Raw genomic sequence first — 21676 nt, 5'->3', positions numbered from 1 at the left:
TTTTTTTCTTTCTTTCTTTTTTCCTTCATATTGATTATTTGATTACCGAGGGGTTCAGCCACAGTATTAAGAAATGGTCTTGTATGAATTTCACAGGTCAAGTTTCATTGCCCATATTAATGTCACGTTTAGAGATTGAACTTGACTAAAAGATTTAAATCTTGTTTTCATCCTTTTTGGTTGGTGGGAGTTTCACAATATATTAAAGGGTGCCGACGATTGCCTTTGTAAAATAGATTATGTATTTAAAGACCGTGTTTGAAAAACCATGTCCGAACCTGCTTTTTCAAAACTACGTTTTATCTTTATGAAGATGCAGTATGCTGAATAATCAATTATTTTGCCACACTTTTTTTCATTATTTGTGTTATGCAAATGCAATAGTCAGTTAATGAGCTTAAAACGTAATCACAAACGCTCTCTAGTATTAGTACGAGTATGTAGATTATTTGACATGATAAGAAAAGGTGATAGGTTACCATGTCAAACTGCTACCAAGTATATCTTATGATTACAATGGTATAATGCCACCACAATTTGAAGAACTCTGTATACTAAATTTTATACTAGATGCAACTTACAAGGGGTAACCAACCCTATGGGCTCTGTTGGTCCAGGTCTTGTCTCAGCGATAAAAAGGATAAGGAAATGAGATTTGAAGCCGTGACCCCTTCATGCATGTAGTATTTTAATCTCAATTCTCAAGGAATGTGTAGTTGGTAGAAATGCTCATCCAAATGACTTGTAAGATGGGAGTCATTTGCATGGTATGAAAATGATGAACAAACCAAGCTATAAAAAGTGAACCCCCACCCACCCACCCACCCACACCATGTTTGGTTTTCTTTATTGTTAACGAGGGAAAGCGGCCGCGCATTGTGTCGGTGAGATGGTAGGGGTGATAGGTCAAAGGAGGTGATAAGTCATAGAGTGTGATAGCCAAATGCTTTATCCGTACGGGCTCCGTCCTCGCATTTAAAAATTCGTCGAAAGTATATTGAATGACATCTCTAATAAAAGAGCATGGAATTTTAAGAACACCCATACAATTTTTATAATTTATCGATATATGGTTTTTGAGATAAAAGATTTTGAATGAATTAGATGAATAAAATGATTTATGGAGGAAAAGAAAAAAAAATGAGTGGTTGAGATTTGAGGAGAGAGAGAAAAAAATGATTGGTTGAGATTTAAAGGTATTATAGGTATATTAGCTAAGGATGTTAAAATTAATGAATAAAGAAGAGGGATATTTTAGATACTTCAAGTCATGAATTGAGATTTTCAAAAAGATCAAAATGTTTTATAAGATAGTATAGATAAATACTAGTTTGTTGAAATCTTTTTTCATATTTTATTTTTTATAAAGTAATGATTTAAAATTAGTTAATTTCTTACTCATGGAAAACAAATAGACTTGCTGGTGGGTCTTTGTCCTGTCCTTAATCTAGGATTTTAGGTAGGGATGTGTATGGTTTGGTCCAAACCGGTTAAACTATTTAAATCGAGATATTTGGACGGATCGGTTAGATTTAAATCAAAATTTCGTCGATTTGTTTTTTTTGCAAACCGTTTGTATGGTTTGGTATTGGTTTTAGATATTATACAATTCGGTAGATCAAACGGGACCATTTAGTTATAATAATTGTAAGTTTACATTTATATTAATAGTTAATAATGTTAATCGTATATACTTACTATTTGTCAAAGTTGTATACAAAATCTTAAATTGTTATGTTTGTTTTGTCTGCTAAGACTTATGAATATTTTGTTATGTCATGATATCGAATCTTAAATGCTAGGTATTATTTTATGTTTTTATACATTTAATTTCAAAAAAAAAAAAAAAAAAACCGTTTAACCGTCCAAACCAAACCGGATTAATTGGTTTTAGTTGGTTTGGTTCGAAATCACAATTTGGACGGATTGGTTTGAAAAATCGCAAAACCATATGTATTCATTTGGTTGAAATTTTTGGCTAAAACCGTCCAAATCGGACCATGCATGTCCCTAGTTTTAGGTGAAGGTCGTCTATTTTTATATATATGGGTAAAGTTTATGTGACAATCATTCACATATGAACATAAATGTACAACATGATTTTTGTTTTATGTGACTGAATTTGTTCATATATGTAATTTTCACATATGAACATCAAGTTATGATTTAAAGGCTCTCATGATTTTTGTAATTTATATAGTTCTTACATTAATTTTTTTCTCTCACATGAATATTACCCTATATATATATATATATATATATATATATATATATATATATATATATATATATATATATATATTCGCAGGTTGTAATCAAACTTTAGTAAAATCAAAGTCAGACACAAATATTGCGTATCATGACAACTACCACAACTCTAATTTTCATTTTAGTTATTTACTTAAGTCTGATAGCGTAGCATAACACTAGAGAGAGCCGATCAGAGCTTTAGCTTCAAAACAACATTTGACTTTTTTTTTTTCTTTTTTCTTTTTTTTATATTGTATCTAATCTTCCAATAATAATAAACGTTTAAAAAGTAAAGTTGCATATAAGGCAGTAAGCAAGAGGCGCTTTGCTATTTTTAACCCAACCTTAGTCAACTGCATCACCAATTGCTATAGATTAATTGAATTAATGCTAAGTATTTCGTTTTCAACTGTAAATAATAATAATAATAATATAATATACAGGTGATGATCTGTACACCACTAAATGTGTTTTAAAGTGTTGTACATTACAATAATATATAATATGTTTTGTGGTGTATGGTTAAAATTTGGTGGTTTACATATCATCTATACCATATTATAAAATAGATCTTTCCTGTTTACATTTTAAGTTTCAACATTTACTTTCCCAAAATGCCCATATATCAATTCTATATTTACCTAGAACCCTTTCTCTCTCCTCAAATCTTAACCAATCATTTTTTTTTCTCTCCTCCATAAATCATTTCTTCCTCCAATTCATTCAAAATCTTTTATCTCAAAAACCGTACATCGATAAATTATAAAAATTATATGGGTGTTCTTAAAATTTAATGCTCTTTCATTAGAGATGTCATTCGATATACTTTCGACGAATTTTTAAATCCGAGAGCGGAGCTCATACGGTTAAGGCATTTAGCTATCACACTCTATGACCTATCACCCCATCATCTCACCGCCGCAACGCGCGAATACTTGTTCTCGTTTCCTATAATATATAGGCTAAAGAGTACATCAAAGCATTTCATGGCTCATGCCTCATGTGCATGTCGCAGTACAATGCGCATAGAAGCTCAAATACGTATCTTCTAATTATAGTTTTTTTCTTTCTTTTCTTTTCTCGAAAGGCATCTAATTAAAGTACTTTTGAAATGTATGTAGAGCGAGAACATGCTCCTATATCAGATCCACTAATTTCATAAGAGTAGTGACATTGTTACAACTTACAACATCATTTATAACAAAGGTACAAATTTTATTGTACAATATACAACTGTATAATGTAGGTATTGTTATAGATAGCTAAATATTATTGTAACAATATCATTCCTTATTTCATAAATAAATAAATGCAAACTTCCCTGATAGAAGTGTTAAAACTAAGGGGGTGATTGATTCGGACTTTATTGGGTAATGCCTTATTACTCATTTTTAAACATTAAATACTTTTACTTTCTATAATCAAACATCTTTACTCATTACCTTACCCATTCTTTACCCCTAAAACCCTTCAACCAGGCACAGTTCAAAGCCAATGTATTTCAAAGGCTTGTAAGTAGAGTTTAGTAGTAATTATGATTTGAAGCAAATGGGTCAAATTCATTTGAAGATGGTGATGTAAATTTTCTTAATTTGACTCTGGGGTAATATTATGATTATTATTACTATTATTAACTTAAAATTTAAGATGTTACATAATAGGAGCAAGTTTATGCATCAAACTGGATCTTGTGTAGTACAAGTATATGTTATGATTAGATTGGTATCCGCGCAATGCAGCGACGGTAATGGCGACGGTAATGACTTAAAAGTAATTTCTTGTAGTCAGAGATGTGATGAATTATTACGTGGGATACGAAAGGGGGAGGAGGGGGACGAATTTTGAGTTAGGGTTTTTGCTATGTGTTTCTGCGTGAGGGAGTGATAAAGGTTGATTTTTTTTTTAAAGACATTTTAGTCACAGTCTATAAAGTAGAAATAAAGATGTATTAAGATTGAGGATAAATGTGTCATTTCAGGTTCATAAAATTAAAGAGAGGAGGGAGAGTTTGTTTTATAAAAGAGTATAGATAAGTGAAACATTCAAAAAAAATTACCGAGAGAGCCCCAACACCTTTTAAATGATTTCAAGTAAGATTAGATATTCGACTCTAAGGTAAAATCTGGTAGGTTTTGGTATTAATTGTTGGTCCACCAAATATTAATATCAATATACTTATATAAATAGGAGATAGTAATATAAAACTGTCATATATCCAAGCTTAGATGTGGAATATTTATATATTAATTTTTTATACTATAAAATTCAAGGGCCAAACATTTATTCATTAAACAAGAGATACTAAAATATTAGTATGTGAGAGGTTCCACATGTCGGACAACCTTAAGTTCACTTTTCCCTTTATAAATAAATGGGAAATGATAGACCATCCTAACTCATCATCTTAATACATCTGTTTCATGACAAGTGTAATTCATTAATTCTCTCCAAATCTCATCTTTTGATTATACTATGTGTCATGCTTATAATTTTAAGAGGATTTAAAAAAAATAAAATTAGAAGGATTAAGCAATTTTTTTCTATATATATATATATATATATATATAGGGACAATCAAATAAGAACAGTTTTAAAATAAGAACGGTGAGGAACACCTTAAAAACATCATTTTGATGCATTAAAAGTCTATAAAACTGACATAGTGCATAACTAATTATCATTATTTAAGCGTTTGACAACACATTGATTCATCAAAATTGAAAAAATCACGTTTTTTGTTGAATGCATCATTTTGATGAATATGCATCCAAGATGGATGCACAAAATAAAAAACATGATTATTTTGATTTTAAAGGATGAATTTGTTGTTAAACACTTAAATAAAGATAATTAGTTATGCACTATGTTAGTTTTATGGACTTTTAATGCATCAAAATGATGTTTTTAAGGTGTTTTCACCGTTCTTATTTTAAAAGTGTTCTTATCGGAGTGTTACCATATATATATATATATATATATATATATATATATATATATATATATATATATTAGTGATGATATTGATGGTATAATTAGTTTTGGTAATAGTCGTACCACCACCGCCACTAACCATGGTATAATTGGTATTGGTAATAGTCCCTCCCTCACTCAATCCGTCTCTCCACTTTAGAAAGAAAAGGAAAAAGGCGCACTTGTAATGGTTGGATTCTATTTGATTTGATGAGATGCCCACACCATCCATTTCCATATCCATATAAAGCTAAATAAATAATAATAATAATAATAATTCCCATTTGCATTTGTCCATTTGTATTTTATTAATCTCCCTCTCTCTCTCTCTATATATATAATATATATATATACATCATGACACGATGAGAGATGGATGGTGATGACTGATGAGCGAACAGCCGCCCCCACCCTCCCTCCTTCCACCAATTCAAGTCAATTGAATTTAATTACAGTAATTTCCTTGATTAAAATAAAAACATCAAATACTTACTACTCATATAAAATAAACAAAGTAAACGCGCGCTCTCTCTCTCTCTCTATTGGTCGTCGTCATGATGGATGGATGGATGGATTTGATTAATATCTAGTTGTTCTTCAACTCTCTCATTATATCATACATAATTAATAATAATAATGTAATTAAAATAGAATAGTAGCAAGTAGTAATAATATAATAATAATAATAATAATAATAATAATGGATAAATGAATAGAAACACCCTCTCTATTTGTAATTTTTTCTAATTATATAATTTATTCAATTGATTTGATTTGATTTGATGCCCTTCTCTTTTTTTTTTTTTTACTAATGGTCTGCGTCAACATCCACTTGTATTTTTTCTTTCTTTCTTTGAATTGAAATGGGATTATTACCATTATCGTCGTCTTTTTCTCTTCATAATTTTCTTCTTTCTTTTTAGAAACAAAAAGTAATATATATATATATATATATATCTTTGTTTGTTTGTGGGTGGGTGGTGTGGTGTGGTTTGGTTTGGTTGTTGATGATGCTGTTGGTCCCGTGTTGTTGTTCATCATTCAATCATAATCGTGAGCATGATCATGTGGGGAGGGGTTTGTTGATGATACTAGTGTTAGTGTTAGTTTTGTTGTTTCCTGCTTGTACAAGGACGACAGCAGCAGCAGCTTGTAACTCTGATGATAAGGATTCTCTGTTGCTTTTTGGCAACAACTTTCCCAGCGTCGTCAACTGGGCTGCTGCCAATGGGGAAGGAGAAGATTGCTGTTTGTGGGATGGAATCAGTTGTGATGATCAAGGTCACCGTGTGGTCGGGATTTCCTTACCAAATAGAGGCCTTACTACGACCAATTACAATGATTATTATGCCCCTCTTGAAAATCTGACATCCCTATCTTTCCTAAACCTGTCCTGTAATTTCCTATCTGGTCCCCTCCCACCACAATTTTTCAACCATCTCCACACCGTTGACTTAAGTTACAACAGACTTTCTGGGAACCTGCCACAACCCACCACGACCACCATCTCCACCCTGAATCTGTCCAGTAATTATCTGAATGGCACGATTCCGCCTACCTTCTTCCCTTCTTTCCCTTCTTTGATTGCCCTCAATGTCAGCAACAACACCTTGACAGGCCCCGTCCCCACCTCCACCATATGCAACTCTAATCTGACCATCCTCGATCTCTCCTTGAACGACTTCACCGGGGATTTCCCCCCTTTGTCGGGCCCCTGTGCTTCCCTCCAGGTTTTGAGTCTGGGGTTTAACAACCTCACCGGCGCCCTTGCCCCTTTCCACGTTTCCACCACCCCTTCCCTCCGCCATCTATCGTTCCCTGGGAACTCTCTCACCGGCCCCATTCCCGATTCCATCACCACCCTCACCAACCTCACCACTCTTGCCTTGTTTGGCAACAACTTTAGCGGGCCCATCCCCCACGCCATTGGCAACCTCCCCTTGTTGCAGAAACTTGAACTTCACATCAACCGTCTCAATGGAACCCTTCCTCCTTCCCTCGTCAACTGCAAATCCCTGCAGCTTCTCAATCTCAGGGTCAACTCCTTCACCGGCATTCTCTCGGATTTTGATTTCTCCGGTTTCACCAGGCTCACCATCCTTGACCTTGGCGAAAACCGATTCGCAGGGGAGCTGCCGGCCACCGTCTTCTCTTGCAAATCGCTCACCGCAATCCGGCTGGCCACCAACAGGCTGCGAGGGGAAATCCCCGCTCATGTCCTCGGCCTGCCTGCTCTCTCCTTCCTCTCCCTTTCAAACAACACCCTCAGGAACATCACAAGCGCATTCAATATCCTGAGCAGGCATCCGAAACTCACCACCCTCATCCTCTCCAAGAACTTCTTCAACGAACCCCTCCCCCCTCAACCCATCTCTGGTTTCTCCAATCTCAAGATCATGGGTCTTGGTGGCTGCAAGCTGTTCGGTCAGATCCCCACGTGGCTCTCTTCCCTTACCAATCTGGAGGTCATCGACCTCTCCCAGAATAATATCGACGGCGTCATTCCGGGCTGGCTACACACGCTTCCGAACCTCTTCTATCTGGACCTGTCTAATAATTCTCTATCCGGGGGATTCCCTGTGGAGCTTACCAGACTCCCAGCCCTCGCATCGCAGCAGGTTTTGGACCGTGTAAACAGCAGTTACCTGGAACTCCCTGTATTCGTTGCCCCTCAAAATGCATCCTACTTGCAGTACAATCAGCTGGCCACCCTGCCTCCAGCATTGTACCTGTCAAGCAATCAACTCGGTGGCAGCCTACCTGTTGAGATTGGTAATATGCAGTCCATTCATACACTTGATCTCAGCCTAAACAATTTCTCTGGCTCCATTCCCGCTACCATTTCAAATCTCACAAACTTGGAAAAGCTGGACCTCTCCCATAACAATCTGTCTGGTCAGATCCCTGCCTCCCTCAAAAGCTTGTACTTTCTGTCTTCTTTCAACGTCGCTTACAACAAGCTACAAGGTTCCATACCGACCGGGGGACAGTTTGACACCTTCTTGAACCAGAACTACGAAGGCAATCCAGGGTTGTGCGGTCCACCCATGCAAAACCTTTGCAACGATGAAAATAATCCTCTATCACCCAAAACAGACGCTTCCTCGCCACATGAAAAAGGCCCAAACAAGAAACTCATCGTCGGCCTCATCCTGGGCATCTGTTTTGGGGTTGGCATCACTCTGGCTTGTCTGGCACTGTGGATATTGTCCAAAAGAAGGATTCTCCCCAGAGGTGACCCGGAAGTCTTCCATATGGACACGGTGTCCTTCAATTCTACGTCGGCCGTAGAGGTTCCCAAGGATACCAGCGGAGTCATATTGTTCCCGCACAATGCAAAAGACATCAAACATCTAACCATAACTGATATTTTGAAAGCAACCGAAGATTTCAGTCAAGCAAACATCATTGGATGTGGGGGCTTTGGATTGGTTTACAAAGCAACTTTGGCGAACGGAACAAAACTGGCTGTCAAGAAACTTTCAGGAGATATGGGCCTCATTGCAAGGGAGTTTAAAGCAGAAGTGGAGGCATTATCAACTGCCCATCACAAAAATCTGGTTTCTTTACAAGGGTACTGTGTACATGATGGATGTCAGCTGCTGATTTATTCGTATATGGAAAATGGAAGCTTGGACTACTGGCTACATGAGAAGGCTGACGGAGCATCCAGGCTCGATTGGCCAACGAGATTGAAGATCGCCCGGGGAGCAAGTTGTGGACTGGCTTATATGCACCAAGTATGCGAACCACATATCGTGCATCGTGACATCAAATCAAGTAACATCCTTCTGGATGACCAATTTGAAGCATACGTGGCCGATTTTGGATTGTCTAGATTGATTCATCCATACAATACACACGTCACGACTGAGTTGGTGGGCACCCTGGGGTATATTCCACCGGAGTACAGCCAGTCATGGATAGCCACCTTGAGAGGGGACATATACAGTTTTGGGGTTGTCATGCTTGAGCTGCTTACAGGAAAGAGGCCCATGGAGGTATTCCGGCCAAAGGCGTCTAGAGAATTGGTTGTGTGGGTGCAACAACTTAGAATAGAAGGGAAACAGGATCAAATATTTGATGAGATCCTGAGAGACAAGGGATTTGAAGAAGAGATGCTGCAGGTTCTTGATGTCGCCTGTATGTGTGTGAACGTAAACCCCGTCAAGAGGCCAACCATTAATGAAGTGGTTGATTGGCTCCATAATGTTGGGCCCAACCATCGGATACCAAAATAAAGGGCAAATGTAAATGCACATACACATATATATAGAAATCAGAGTATTGTGTCATTGCGAAGTGTGCGAGTCAATGTACATTGTAATTAGTTGTCTGTGCAGGCAATCTCTCACTTAGGTTCTTTTTTTTTTTTTACTCGCCTTTGCTTTTTGTTTGTGGTTCCTTTTTGCAAAGGAATTTTTACCTGATGACCGTGCATTAATGTATATAGACTATAGAGACACTTTTTCCAGCTATGGCTGGCTGTTGAATAGATACATCTTTCACAAAGAAGCCTGTTCATATTCCTTTGTACCGCATCTTCCACTATGTTAACAGATACATCAATGCCATTGTAAAAGTATATGATTTACAATAGACTTGTTAACCAGTACCTGTAACTGTCTTCTGGTAGAAACATAACCTTCTGAACGGAACACGGAACATGTATCCATGGAATCAGACTAGACCAGATGCGCCGGTAACATGCGTATTTTGATATGGGTTGGATCCAGCACTCGAGTTAAGCAGGAAACGTACGCTGTTAAAATACACAGATGTAATAAAGTTCATTCGTTGATTGTATGAAACTTCTATTCTCTAAAATTGAATTTCAAACATCTCAAGTCAATTGCCAATTTAATTAAATTCTTTGATAAGGGTTGGTGTCCAGAATCACAAATTTGGTTCACGAGCTGGAATTAATTTGAAGGTGAGTCAGGGTTTTGGAATTCATTGGGAGAGATGGAAGCTCATTACAGTAGATAAGTGAACTTCCATAGTTCCATACAACATCTGTGTCTACTTAACATTTCTAACAACTTGAGCTACTTTTCATTCTGGACGATCCGACACATATCATATTTATGGGATTTTAAGGTCACAGATCTTCCATAATAAATAGATAGCATTCTTCAATGACATGCCTGTTCCTTATTCCCTCTTAAAGCTTTAAATTCGTTTGTAAAAGTTTGTTTTCTGCAGTTTTAGAGCTTCCTCGTCCATTTTGAGAGAGGATTAACAATATGAAAAGGATTTGCTAGCTCTACTTATTACCATCTGCCCTTGTCATATATCACACTATCAAACTTCTATGTGAGTTAAAATTACAAGTTCTATGATGTCCGGCCTCATTTGGATTTGAAGACCTGCGGGATTATGTGCTTTTGATGGTTAAAGTTAGTAGCAGTGTCTGGTTATGCTAACAGCAAGTTGTCTTGGTGATTGCAAGGGAAATGTGGAGATTTAAGATATTAGCATTAGTGGGTGCTGTATATGTCAACTTAAATGATGAAAAAGTCATTATTAAAAAGAAAAAAACATCCCGATGAATAAATCACAACTTCAGATTTAGTGCGCTTCAACATATATATTTGTAGCAGCACCGAATTATTAATCATTTTATGAGTGCTTTACATATCAAGGAAGTGAGGAACCGTCATTTATTTTCAGCGGAGACAATTATCTACAAACCATGACACAACGCAAGATGTTATTGTAGAACCTTCATTTCAAGCTGCCAACTTGATGCAAGATTGCTTCCTTCATGCTGGTCATATCCCCGTTTCTGGTCCATGTCTAAAGTTGAAATTGTCCTCTGATGCAGATGCCCAAAAAACCCAAATGAAAACCATTTGGATAAAAAAAGTGTTTTAAACAGGACAAATGAAGAGAGGTCAAGATAAACAAGACATGACAAAAACTAGGGAGTAGAAAATGAGACAAGACCCAACAGCCTTTAAATGCAACGGACCGTTGGTGTTAAAAAGATGGAAGTTTAGGGCATGCATATTTAAGAATATGTATAAGCCAAAGAAAAGAACCGAAAACGGGAGCCACATGAGTTGATGTGAAAAAAGGGATATAGAGACTATAAGAATCGAGGATAAAAACATGTCTGTTGTTTGTGTCATAGCATCAACTATTTATTCATCTCCTTGAATGTACCAGCAGAGAAGCATGGTGGCACAACGACGTAGGATATATATACGAGCTCGCTGTTTCTTTACTAAGGAAGCACACTTTGTTGTAATACGATTCCCTTCTATCTTTGTTTGTAAAGCTGTTGCCATTTTCTGTTTGTGTTTTTTTGAAAGATTTGGGACCAAAAGAAAAAAAGCCTCACAGATGTGGAGCTGGGACCCTGAGAGAGAAAATGGTAAGAAGGGGTATTTATAGATGGGATCGAGTCAACAATCAACATTGATAAGTGACCACTGATTTGCATGGAAAAGAGTCGGGTCGCATTCAATTCATTAATTAAGTTTGAAGTTATATGTGGGAAGAAATCAAGGCCAAAGGGGGGGTGAATGCGAGCAGATGTCAAACTCTTAACTTCATGCAGACACCGTGAAAAAGCTCAAAAAAGTGGGGATGTTCTGTACAGTAGAAGCCATTGTTGAAAGAGGTGTGCGTATATATAGTGTGGAGTAAAATGGAAGTGACAAAGTTGGGAGGGGATGTTGTGATGGATATGTGTATCAGGAACATGCTGTCGGCTTATTTGCCTTCACAATTTATTACTTTAGAATTAAGAATAATCTCTCTCTCTCTCACTTTCTTTAGGTCATATCACAACACACAATCTTTGAATGGATTGGGTTAAGTTTTTGATTACATATCACCTCCTAAAACCCCCCACATCCAAAAACATAAATCAGGTAATTCAATACTGCACTTCCAGCGTTTATATTTATGGTATCTATAGCTGGGAATGGGATAAGGCTTGAAGAGAAATGTGATCCCTTTGCATGATCCAGTGCCAATGTCCAACAAGTGAATTTCAAAAGATCCTGTCAAATTTTGACACGTGAGAATGAGATTTGGTAATCCAGTTTTGACTTTTCAGCAAAGTAGACGCTATCTTATCTTATTATTAAATTATATAGTATCTTCACCAGCTATCTATTTTTTTTAGTGTCCAAGAAGACACATGTATTGGTAAATATATGACCACAAAACATTTTGTAAGAGCACAAGTTATTTCACGTTGTGAAATTTCAAATTCAATGGATTAATAACTCATTGACAATCACAAGGTTCCCATTTCATTAAGGAATCACCTAAACCTTACTCTCTACGCATTTACTTTACTTGGTATCATACCAAAATCTTACTCTGCTCACACTCTTCAGCAACTAGACTTGTGTTATTGCTATTCTTATACCTGTTGCTCCACATTCCCACAAAATGAAACAAGATGAAAGCACATACAGACATACAGTGTGTCTCATTTGGTAAATAATCAAGGTATCGAACAAAAAGTATTGAACTGGTGCATCATCTGTTTCTTTTTTTTCTTTTTTTAACTAAGACGAATAAAAAGAAAATATTCACAGATTTTCGGGATGAGGTTGGTACCTGGGTTAGTGTCACTTCAACTTAATCCCACCAAGTAGTTGAAGTTTTGAGCACTTCTCATGCACCTGCATCTCCCAAGTTACATAATAGATAGCTCGCTGTATTGATATTGTTTTCTTGTATGCCATGGAAGCAAAGTGAATAAATCTTGAAAAGTGTAATCAAAGATCAGGATGCAAAATTAAAAAAAAACATGCCACATATAATACGTATAGATAATCAATAGATTCGATGCCACACATGACGTATAAAACAAGGGAAAATAACCAACTATGTACATAACAGGAATATGTATTTTTTTCTTTGACAAATATGAAATAAGTTTCAGTTAGAACAATGAATTGCTATGGGTGTATTTATGTTTAGCTTCTTCTGAACTTGTAAAAGCTCCTCCCAGAAATTCTGCCACCTCCTTAAGCCTACCACTTCAGCCAAGGACCATAAAAAGTCAAATATGCAAAGAACCACGTGCTCTTGTCTTCAACTGATTTTTAACTTACCAAGTTATCTTGCATCTATACAGTTAGACAAGGCTTGCCTCAGCAACCACTTCCCTCCTGGCAGCAAGCAACTCATAATCCTGTGTTACATGATGCATCAGAAGATGAGCAACAGAATATGTAGGCTACTTTGTCTTTTTATGGTCACTTATAAACACATACCCAAAATTCGTCTGCTGCAAATTGCACTACTCTAAAAAGCAGCAGAGAAAAATACTTTCACTTGCTAAATAATTCTAAAACTACCAGCTACGAGTTGCTTTAACATTACCTTTACAATCGCTTGGGCGCAAAATTTTCCTGATAGAACAGCACCCTCCATTGAAGCCAGATACTTTTGTTTCGTGTAGTCGCCAGCTAAATAGAATCCCTCTAATGGAGATCTTTGTAATGGACGGCAAGGTTCACAGTCAGGTACAGTTTTGTAAACTGACCTGTTACACAATTATGAAATAGAATAAACAATACATGGAAATATAATTACATAACTATATGATAATTAATAAATCTATCTATTGGGTCACAAACTAGTATATATCGCAGATACAACTGTACAAAAATTAAGTTTACAACGTTCACAGATGGGTGAAACATGAAGGTGTTCACATGCTAAGTAATCTACAGAAAGTACTAGTACATGTAAGTAGGGGTGTTCAGTGTACGGATCCAAGTCGATGAAACCAATTATCAAACCAAATTGAAATAAAAATTTATTGAAATTCATTTGGTTTTTTTGAGTTTTTAGTTTGGTTTGACAACAAATTGATTTTGAAATTCGGTTTATGGTTTGATAATTTGATTTACGAGTTGTTGCTTTTTAAACAAAACCAATTCGAAAACCGAATTGGTCTATATATATATACATGTGTGTGTATATATATATATATATATTTCCTATCAAATTAATTTAAAATAACTTATAATGTAAGTTTATAATACATTATATATTTCTTTTCATATAGTAAGTTTTTGGTGGTAAATGAATCTCAGCAAATTTTCATTTGCCAAAAAGTTTAGATAACATTTGCCAGCATAAAATCTGCATTATTTGAAAATGGTTTGGTTTCAATCGCATTCGAACCAAAACCAAACCATCTTATTTGGTTTGGCTTGTTTCTGATTAATTCGGTTTGATTTGGTTTTTGGTTTGAGCTTCAAGGATTGTCAAATCAAGGAAACCAAAGCGAAGAGCTCGTAAACCGAATCGTTGAAAACCCCTTACTGGTAAGATATTTCTAACCTTGGGGTTTTAACTACATGGTATTTCAATATTTTTGCTTTGCTCTGATCTGCTGCAATTTCATCCGGAAATAGTCTTGAAAGTTCACTCATCGTAGCGTCAATAATATCAGAGTCACTGCGTGAAATCCATTCTTCTGCAGGTGCAAAAACCAACTCTAACATGGACCGGTTAGGATCATAGTATTCCTGTATAAAATGGGAGCACTATTATCAGAACAACCTTGATGGGAGGTATGGGTTCACATCATGTAATTTACAACTTATATATAGCCTGGTTTTAAAAATGCGGGAGGTTTTGGTAAATATTTGAGTTATGTGCATTGTGAGAAGTTATGTCCCATGCATGCGACAAAGATAAAATTACAAAGACAGATTTAACCCATTTTCCGGGAAAATAGGAATGAGAGGAGAGGCCAATAGACATCCATCTCCTCATTGTTTGCATGACAAGGAACCATATGAAAACAGCAAAGCAGGTTTGTCTGGAAGAAAATGGTTTGTTTCATATATGTTTGTCTTGTCTTTACCTTGCATGTTACAGACATGTCGGCATATACACTGAGAAGAGGGCTCCTGCATGCAAACTAAATAATTAATACAAAAGACTAAACTGATAGGTTCAGTACTCTTTTTTGTACCAATATTAAATTTGAGTATAAACTATGAAGTGTAAGCAGAAGCTGGGACACTGGTATCTCAAGGCGGTAGCAAATGGTGCAATCTTGACCATCACTTTAGCATGTACCATATAGCCTAACTTGTGTTGCTTTGTTTAGTTAATAGGTGGGGTGTAAGCTTACTCTAAGTTACTCTATGAACTGTAGAGAACCTTTATGGACGACACGCCCCAGACATTTGAAATGGAAGTAAAAGATCCGTTTAGGTAGCAGTGGCATGAATAACATACAAATAAAAAGCTCAACAGCCTTGTCTACTAAAAATTAAGTAATAGTGTTGCAAGAATAAGAGTTGAGAGGTGACCTGCTGAAGAGTAGGTGATCATAGGTGTTTTTGAGTTTCCTGTCAAACCTGAAAGTGGTGTTTAACAATTACAAAGAATACATATAGGGGTTTTACTAAGTCAGATTAATGGTCAAGACAGAAGCCAGACTCTATTAAATTAAGGTGAATGATTACTGTGCCATGTTTAGAATTATATTGAAGGATCCAACTAACCATATATGAACGTTTATAACTGGGACACCAACTAATTTATCCAACTTCTTGAAGTAAGGAATTGCTTTCCAATCTTCAGGCAACAGAAGCTTCAGAATATCAACTGTTTGACACAAAATAATCAATAAAGCTACAACCCCAACAGACATGTGAAAGCTACAGATTCAAATAGTCGTTCTCTAAATGTACCTGGAGTAGCAAATACATAAGCATCACCTTCAATAATATTTCCATCATAAAGTAAAAAGTTCCTAACTGTTCCATCTTTGTTCAACTCGATCTTTTGTATTCGTGAATTAAGCCTGACTTGGCCACCTAGTGACTCAATATGCTCAACAATTGGCATGCAAAGTCTTTCAGGTGGGCTGCCATCTAAAAATGCCATCTTAGAACCATGCTTCTCCTGTTGATTTATTACAAACAATTTACAAGTTGTATTATCTATGGTGTCCAATGTCTATGCCATGTAGTATTGCAACCAAGCCAATATTGAAGTGTTAAGAAGCTACAGATAAGAGCGATCAACTCTTTGTTTCAAAAATCCATGGTGTACAATAAGCACTTCGAGATTAACTATAGAGGCCGCCCTCCTATTTCAAAACCACAAAAATAACCCAAATCTCTGTATCTGGATTCTAGAAGCACAATATATATGTAATAATACTTGATCATGGAAAAGGAAATAGAGTTGCTTTCAAGGTAGCACGCTGGCTTATAGCAACCAATACAGACATACAGTGAGCAATGCAACAGACACTAATTACACTAAACCCATATAACTTTGCATGCTTTGTCTACTTGACCAATCACAAGCGTAAAATCAATCCATATAATATATTAGTGACTTGAGTCCGTGACCAACTTATCATATATGACAGACGGAAGATGGAATTAAAAGTCATGAGATTAATTTTTCATCATTATTTAACCAGTAAGCTCTAAGAGAATGATGCCTTCACCTGAAGAAATCGGTTCAGAGCAATCAGAATACATTGCATTGAAAGTTCATCTGGATTGATGAAGTTTAATGCCTTTGACATGGCAATAAACACCTCTGTAGTAACTCGATCTGGTATGCCCTGGAAAAATGAAAAATGTGCATTAATTATTAAATAAAATTCATAACAAAAGAAACAAGAACTCGAATTATTAAGCAGGGGGTTTAATTAGCCAACAATCTTCCTAAAAAAAGCCCCTGCTAAGGTTTGACCTCTGGATCTTCCACTTAGAAACGTTACCATTATCAAATATACCAGGTATCATGGCCATTGTTTCTTATGTATTAAACTAAAAAATGGTAAAAGAAATATTTACATAAACGACTACATACCCGTTGTCTCATCCAGTCTTGAACACTCAGACCATCTTGTGCCTCAACATAAGCCTGTCCACCTAACATTGCAGGCAAGAGCCCGATAGCAAATTTTACTTTCTCAGGCCATGTCAGCATTTCATTGTTCCTCAAGATAGCCCAAATTCCTGAGATGGTATGCAGAGTCACATTTGTTAGTAATCTAGCATTCCCTGACTGATCTTGTTTTAGATCTTTTTTGTCATGTTGGTGATGCAGAAAATGCTCACCACCAAATCATTTAAATAAAATATATACACCAAAAAAAATAGGCTAATAATAGCATACTTACCATTCAATGGTGCCGGCAGAACATCTGGGAAATCAAACCGACTAAATTCTCCAGGTTTGTTTGGCATCGCAAATATCATTGAATGCTCCTTCCACTGCAATCTATCATTAATGCCTAACTCTCCAAACAGATTCTGTATATTCGGGTAAGCTCCAACTTCAAGCAAATGAAGAAGTTTATTGCACATTAGGTGTCTAGTGACAAATGTCCAAAAGGAAAGGTACGTGGAGAAACAATAACTTAGAGCAGATAGATAGTGCACAAAAAGACGACAACAACCCTGTTGAGAATTATATTATGGGAATAACTTTTTATGCACACATCAGCTCTCTTTTTCGACACTTGAAAGGATATAAGAAGTTAAAACTTACAAAATATGTGTAAACCAGTCTCGTACCAATCTCCATCATCATCTTTCCAGGCAGCTACCTATGTGAGAAGAGCAATGTGGATAAAAACACTCACGATAAGTAACAACATACTAAGACAACCTAGATTTGAAATTAAGCTAAGCTTGACTACTTATGATATACAAAAGTTTAAAAATAGAAATTTCATATGAAACTACTTTTCTGTCTTGATAGGAATCAAGGATACAGAGGTACGAGCCTATAGAACAGATCCTGCTCAAATAAGGTCGTCATATGAACTTCAATTATTCATTTTCGCCAAACGAACATTTGATAGAAACTGGAAATCTACTAATTTAGATTACTGAGTCTAACACAATATTAGCAAAATTCAGATGGCAAATCTCCGAATACAAGAACAATCACAAACTTAGTATCTTGACCAGCTTAAAAAACAGAAAAACACACATATATAATACTAAAATTAGTGGAGCAATTATATGTAGTGGGCGCATGGTCCACTTCCTAACTTGAATTCCTTCACTACTTGATTTCCCTCCACCCCTTTTCCCTCCATCCAGCTGCTGACCCGACCTGGTTTGACCCAACATTGGGTCCAGGTTTGTATCAATACATCCGGCCCCAAAATCTGACTTGTCCACTAGCCAGTTGTGAAAAAATGAGCTGCTAGTCCACTTGCCTGTAACTCGAATGGTTCAGTAGTGAGGTCGCTAAATGTTGCTGATGGTTGACGATCTGGTGGAAGTCCATGTAGCTTGTACTCCTTAACATCCATAGTGAACTTCATGACTATCTCCTTCCATTTTGCCTAAACTTTGTAAGTGTTCCTAATTATTGAATACCGAGTACCACATCGGCTTTCCCCCAAGGCAAATTGATAGAAATTTTGAGTAGATCAGAAACTTAGACACAACTTCTCGTATGAATCTGCCCTATTTTTTAACATCAAAAAGACGGGCTTCAGTTGGTTTCTGGGCAGCAGCAATCGAGGGCAACAGGTTGGAAGTTTCTATTGGTTTCGAAGGTACTGATTCTGTTTTGGCTGAAGACGAAAAACTTTTCCTAAATTTCATGTGAACCTTGGATTCAAACTCGATAGCAATACTCATAGCCTTGTAAACAGTTCTCCAATACTAAAAGTTGGGAAATCGATATTATTATAAGGTCTGTAGTGACGGTGGTTACCACCAGATGAACCTTCATCTTCAAATTGATTTAAATTGCCGCTTGATTTCTGTTTTTGTTTGGCTTACTGTGTCTTGATCATTGCTACCTCTTTGCTGCAGTGATTTCATAGATGATGCTATGGCTGTTGATTGAGCAGCCACGGGGTCTGGGTTGTTTAGATTGGAAGTGTTTGGATCTGGGTTACTTTGGGTTTGAGGAGCCATTCAATATTTCCCTCCGACCCTTATTCCTCCATCCAGTTGTGAACCCAGCCCGGATTGACCTAACATTAGGTCCAGGTTTGTATAAATGTTACTAGCAAAAACAGCCATCCCACCCCAACAATGCAAAAGAGAAAAGAGAGAAAGTGAAATGTGAGCACAAAGAGAAACCGCATGCAGTAGGTTGTTAAACTTGTACCCATCACATAAAGGTCAAAAGCAAAATAATGAACGAAGATGCATTTCACGTATTCTAACTTGTAAAACAGGAAAAAGACACTCCAATGTTGATCGACTATCCCAAGAACCCCAAACACACCTTCGGTTGTTTGAAACCCCAGCCAAACCTAGATAAAAATCCACACAAGTCGAACTCTTTTGCTGCCTTGTCCAGCTTTAAATTCGTACAGAAAGGAACCCCCAACACCCCAGCCGTATTTGAACTATGTTAGGCTTTAAAGAACCCTAACTCTAGCTTCAAAGTCGCGAGCTATAATCCCACCAGAAGCTGATTGAATACCCTCTATATCCCTAGTCTTGATCGAACTTGGTTAGGCATTGGTATCCCTAAAATTTGCTTCGACCCATCCTAGAACCCTAACTGATATTGCCTTTGGTTATCAGTGAAAGAGACGAAAACAGAAAGCAAGTAAAGAAGAGAATAATTAGACCCAAAATCCTTGTTTTATTACCAAGCTTGCTCTGTTATATAGAAGAAGGTAAGAGGGAGGGGGGATCCTAGGACTTCCGATCCTATTGTAATTTCTTATAAATCGTTTACCTTTCCACCAAGAACATCTCTTGCTTCTAGCAAAATTGGCTTGTGACCGGCATCAGCCAAGTACTTTGCAGTTGATAAACCAGCGAGACCTGCATATGCGAAGTTTGCAAAAGTAAGTGGGATAGCAAATTAAAGCAGATGTTAGTATGTGGCATAAAAAGCATCATTGGGGATACACTAGAAGTATCATTTGGTTATCTATCAGATGTGGCAGTATCAAATTCTCAAACAAAAGCGACTTAAAAGACAATATAATGACGTATGAAGGTTTTACCTGCACCAGCAATTACAACCTTCAATGGCTTAGGTGGGCGTGGAGAAGCTCGGAAGGTAGAAGACAAATAAGCAGCTTCCAAGAAATTAGAGGTGTTATCGAGGTCTGGTCTTGGATAGTCGACACAAACTACCTGTTTAGCACAGATAAACAAAGACATTAGAATTGATTTTGTGAGTGATAATGAAATACATGTGGCAGAGGTTGTACCTTCAAAGGGGAGACATTTTTGTTAGTTTTGGTAATAAAAGAAGGGGGGGATTGCAAGCGATAACCCATAGTATCACCGTGCCGAAATGACAAAACATCTCTGGAACTAGTGATTGATAGCAGACAGTTTCCAGTTAGGTTAATGGCAGAGACATTTCCAAAAAGAGACATAATAATAATACTATCAGCTCGCTGCAGATGATCAGACAAACACCAGCCCTGCCATATACAATAGTTCACCATCAACTTAAAAAAAAAATAAGTATATTACCACTTAGTCGATATGCTATTATATTTGGGGGAGATTGTTTACAAAGGAAGATAACAAAGTCACATGAAGAATACTTAACAATCTGCTAGTTTCTTCATCCTAATCCTAATAACCAAAGCAGCAGCTAACTACTACTAATACAACTACCAGTCTACTATGGATGGATGGATGGAGTAGTAAGTGGTATTTTTACCTTAATAACAAATCAATCAATCAGTCCAAACTCAACTCTCTGACTTTGTCTTCGTCTTCTTCTTCTGCGTGTGTGAGTTTTTTAGCAAAAAGAAAGAAAAAGAAAACAAGAAGAAGAGGAAACAAGGGATGTTGTGTTTTTTGCTTGGCTGAATAATAATTTATCTGGAAATGGAGGAGGTTGTTCGTTCCTAAAAACTGATTAAATTATTCAACAACAAAAAAAAAAAAGGAAGGAAGTGGGTTTTGGCTTCTTATGTTGTTGGAATATTGTCGTCCATTGCTAGGAATCTACATAATACTACCACGAGTAGTATTAGATACAGTATATTAAGAGTGAATTAAGTACCTTTGGTTTGGTCGAAATTATTAATTTCATACCTGTTAGATTTAAATTACGTCAATTATATCATGTTTACAATTTTACACTTAGAAGATACCTCACGCTGACGGTCGTTAGTTGTATCATTAAGTAGCCAACGTGTCTTGTATGTGAGGTATGAAACATGTAATATAATACAAATTATAGGTACCATCTGTGTAATTTAGAGTTATTATTTATCAAATAAAATATATTTTATAAAAATTATTATTTTAAAATAATTTATTAGTTTAAAAAATTTACAAAATATATATTATTTATCTATATTTATACTCTATATTAAAGAAAATACCCCCCATGTTGAAAGTTACATGGGGTAAATGTCTAAAATGTCCTCCTATGTAATATTTTCACCTACAAGGCTACAAACCTACAACCCTTTAAAACATTTTCACATACACTATTCTCTTAATATTAATAATTAAATTACACTATCAGTCCTTTA

The 21676-nt window shown here is 36.3% G+C and overlaps 3 protein-coding genes across 5 annotated transcripts; 1 reads left to right on the top strand and 2 right to left on the bottom strand.

Moving 5' to 3' along the window:
- Nucleotides 1-6188: 6188 nt before the first annotated feature.
- On the top strand, nucleotides 6189-9732 carry LOC122587431 (tyrosine-sulfated glycopeptide receptor 1). Its single transcript, XM_043759597.1, has one exon. It carries the CDS (start codon nucleotides 6228-6230, stop codon nucleotides 9459-9461), a length of 3234 nt encoding a protein of 1077 aa, XP_043615532.1. The 5' UTR covers nucleotides 6189-6227; the 3' UTR covers nucleotides 9462-9732.
- Nucleotides 9733-10713: 981 nt separating this feature from the next.
- LOC122588873 (small polypeptide DEVIL 22-like) lies at nucleotides 10714-11817 on the bottom strand. Its single transcript, XM_043761091.1, has one exon. It carries the CDS (start codon nucleotides 11511-11513, stop codon nucleotides 11367-11369), a length of 147 nt encoding a protein of 48 aa, XP_043617026.1. The 5' UTR covers nucleotides 11514-11817; the 3' UTR covers nucleotides 10714-11366.
- Nucleotides 11818-12982: 1165 nt separating this feature from the next.
- LOC122588872 (15-cis-phytoene desaturase, chloroplastic/chromoplastic) lies at nucleotides 12983-21074 on the bottom strand. Of its 3 annotated transcripts, none has more exons than XM_043761089.1 (16): nucleotides 20851-21074; nucleotides 20387-20605; nucleotides 20177-20309; nucleotides 19903-19991; nucleotides 17734-17791; nucleotides 17363-17518; nucleotides 17050-17198; nucleotides 16679-16798; nucleotides 15909-16122; nucleotides 15720-15822; nucleotides 15525-15572; nucleotides 15071-15116; nucleotides 14542-14729; nucleotides 13573-13735; nucleotides 13302-13381; nucleotides 12983-13226 (listed from the first exon to the last, which is right to left on the bottom strand). In XM_043761089.1, exons 2-15 carry the CDS (start codon nucleotides 20555-20557, stop codon nucleotides 13325-13327), a joined length of 1695 nt encoding a protein of 564 aa, XP_043617024.1. In that variant the 5' UTR covers nucleotides 20558-20605; nucleotides 20851-21074; the 3' UTR covers nucleotides 12983-13226; nucleotides 13302-13324. The 3 variants fall into 3 exon arrangements, with proteins under 3 accessions (XP_043617024.1, XP_043617025.1, XP_043617023.1); XM_043761090.1 differs by having other exon boundaries at nucleotides 12983-13220; XM_043761088.1 differs by having other exon boundaries at nucleotides 12983-13381; nucleotides 20851-21073.
- Nucleotides 21075-21676: the final 602 nt, after the last annotated feature.

The sequence above is a fragment of the Erigeron canadensis genome, chromosome 2 (genome assembly GCF_010389155.1).
Source record: "Erigeron canadensis isolate Cc75 chromosome 2, C_canadensis_v1, whole genome shotgun sequence".
NCBI classification, from domain to species: domain Eukaryota; kingdom Viridiplantae; phylum Streptophyta; class Magnoliopsida; order Asterales; family Asteraceae; genus Erigeron; species Erigeron canadensis.
Note: the sequence above shows the minus strand (reverse complement) of the source record. Positions and strands in the feature narration are given on the sequence as shown.

Bases quoted from the DNA above. Each gene is read 5' to 3' on its own strand.
- LOC122587431 (XM_043759597.1), top strand. From the start codon at position 6,228: ATGATGCTGTTGGTCCCGTGTTGTTGTTCATCATTCAATCATAATCGT.
- LOC122588873 (XM_043761091.1), bottom strand. From the start codon at position 11,513: ATGGCAACAGCTTTACAAACAAAGATAGAAGGGAATCGTATTACAACA.
- LOC122588872 (XM_043761089.1), bottom strand. From the start codon at position 20,557: ATGTCTCTTTTTGGAAATGTCTCTGCCATTAACCTAACTGGAAACTGT. The intron at 17,199-17,362 runs GTAAGTATGCTA...ATACCATCTCAG, and splicing joins TCTGCCGGCACCATTGAATG to GAATTTGGGCTATCTTGAGG. The intron at 16,799-17,049 runs GTATGTAGTCGT...TCATTTTTCCAG, and splicing joins AAGACTGGATGAGACAACGG to GGCATACCAGATCGAGTTAC.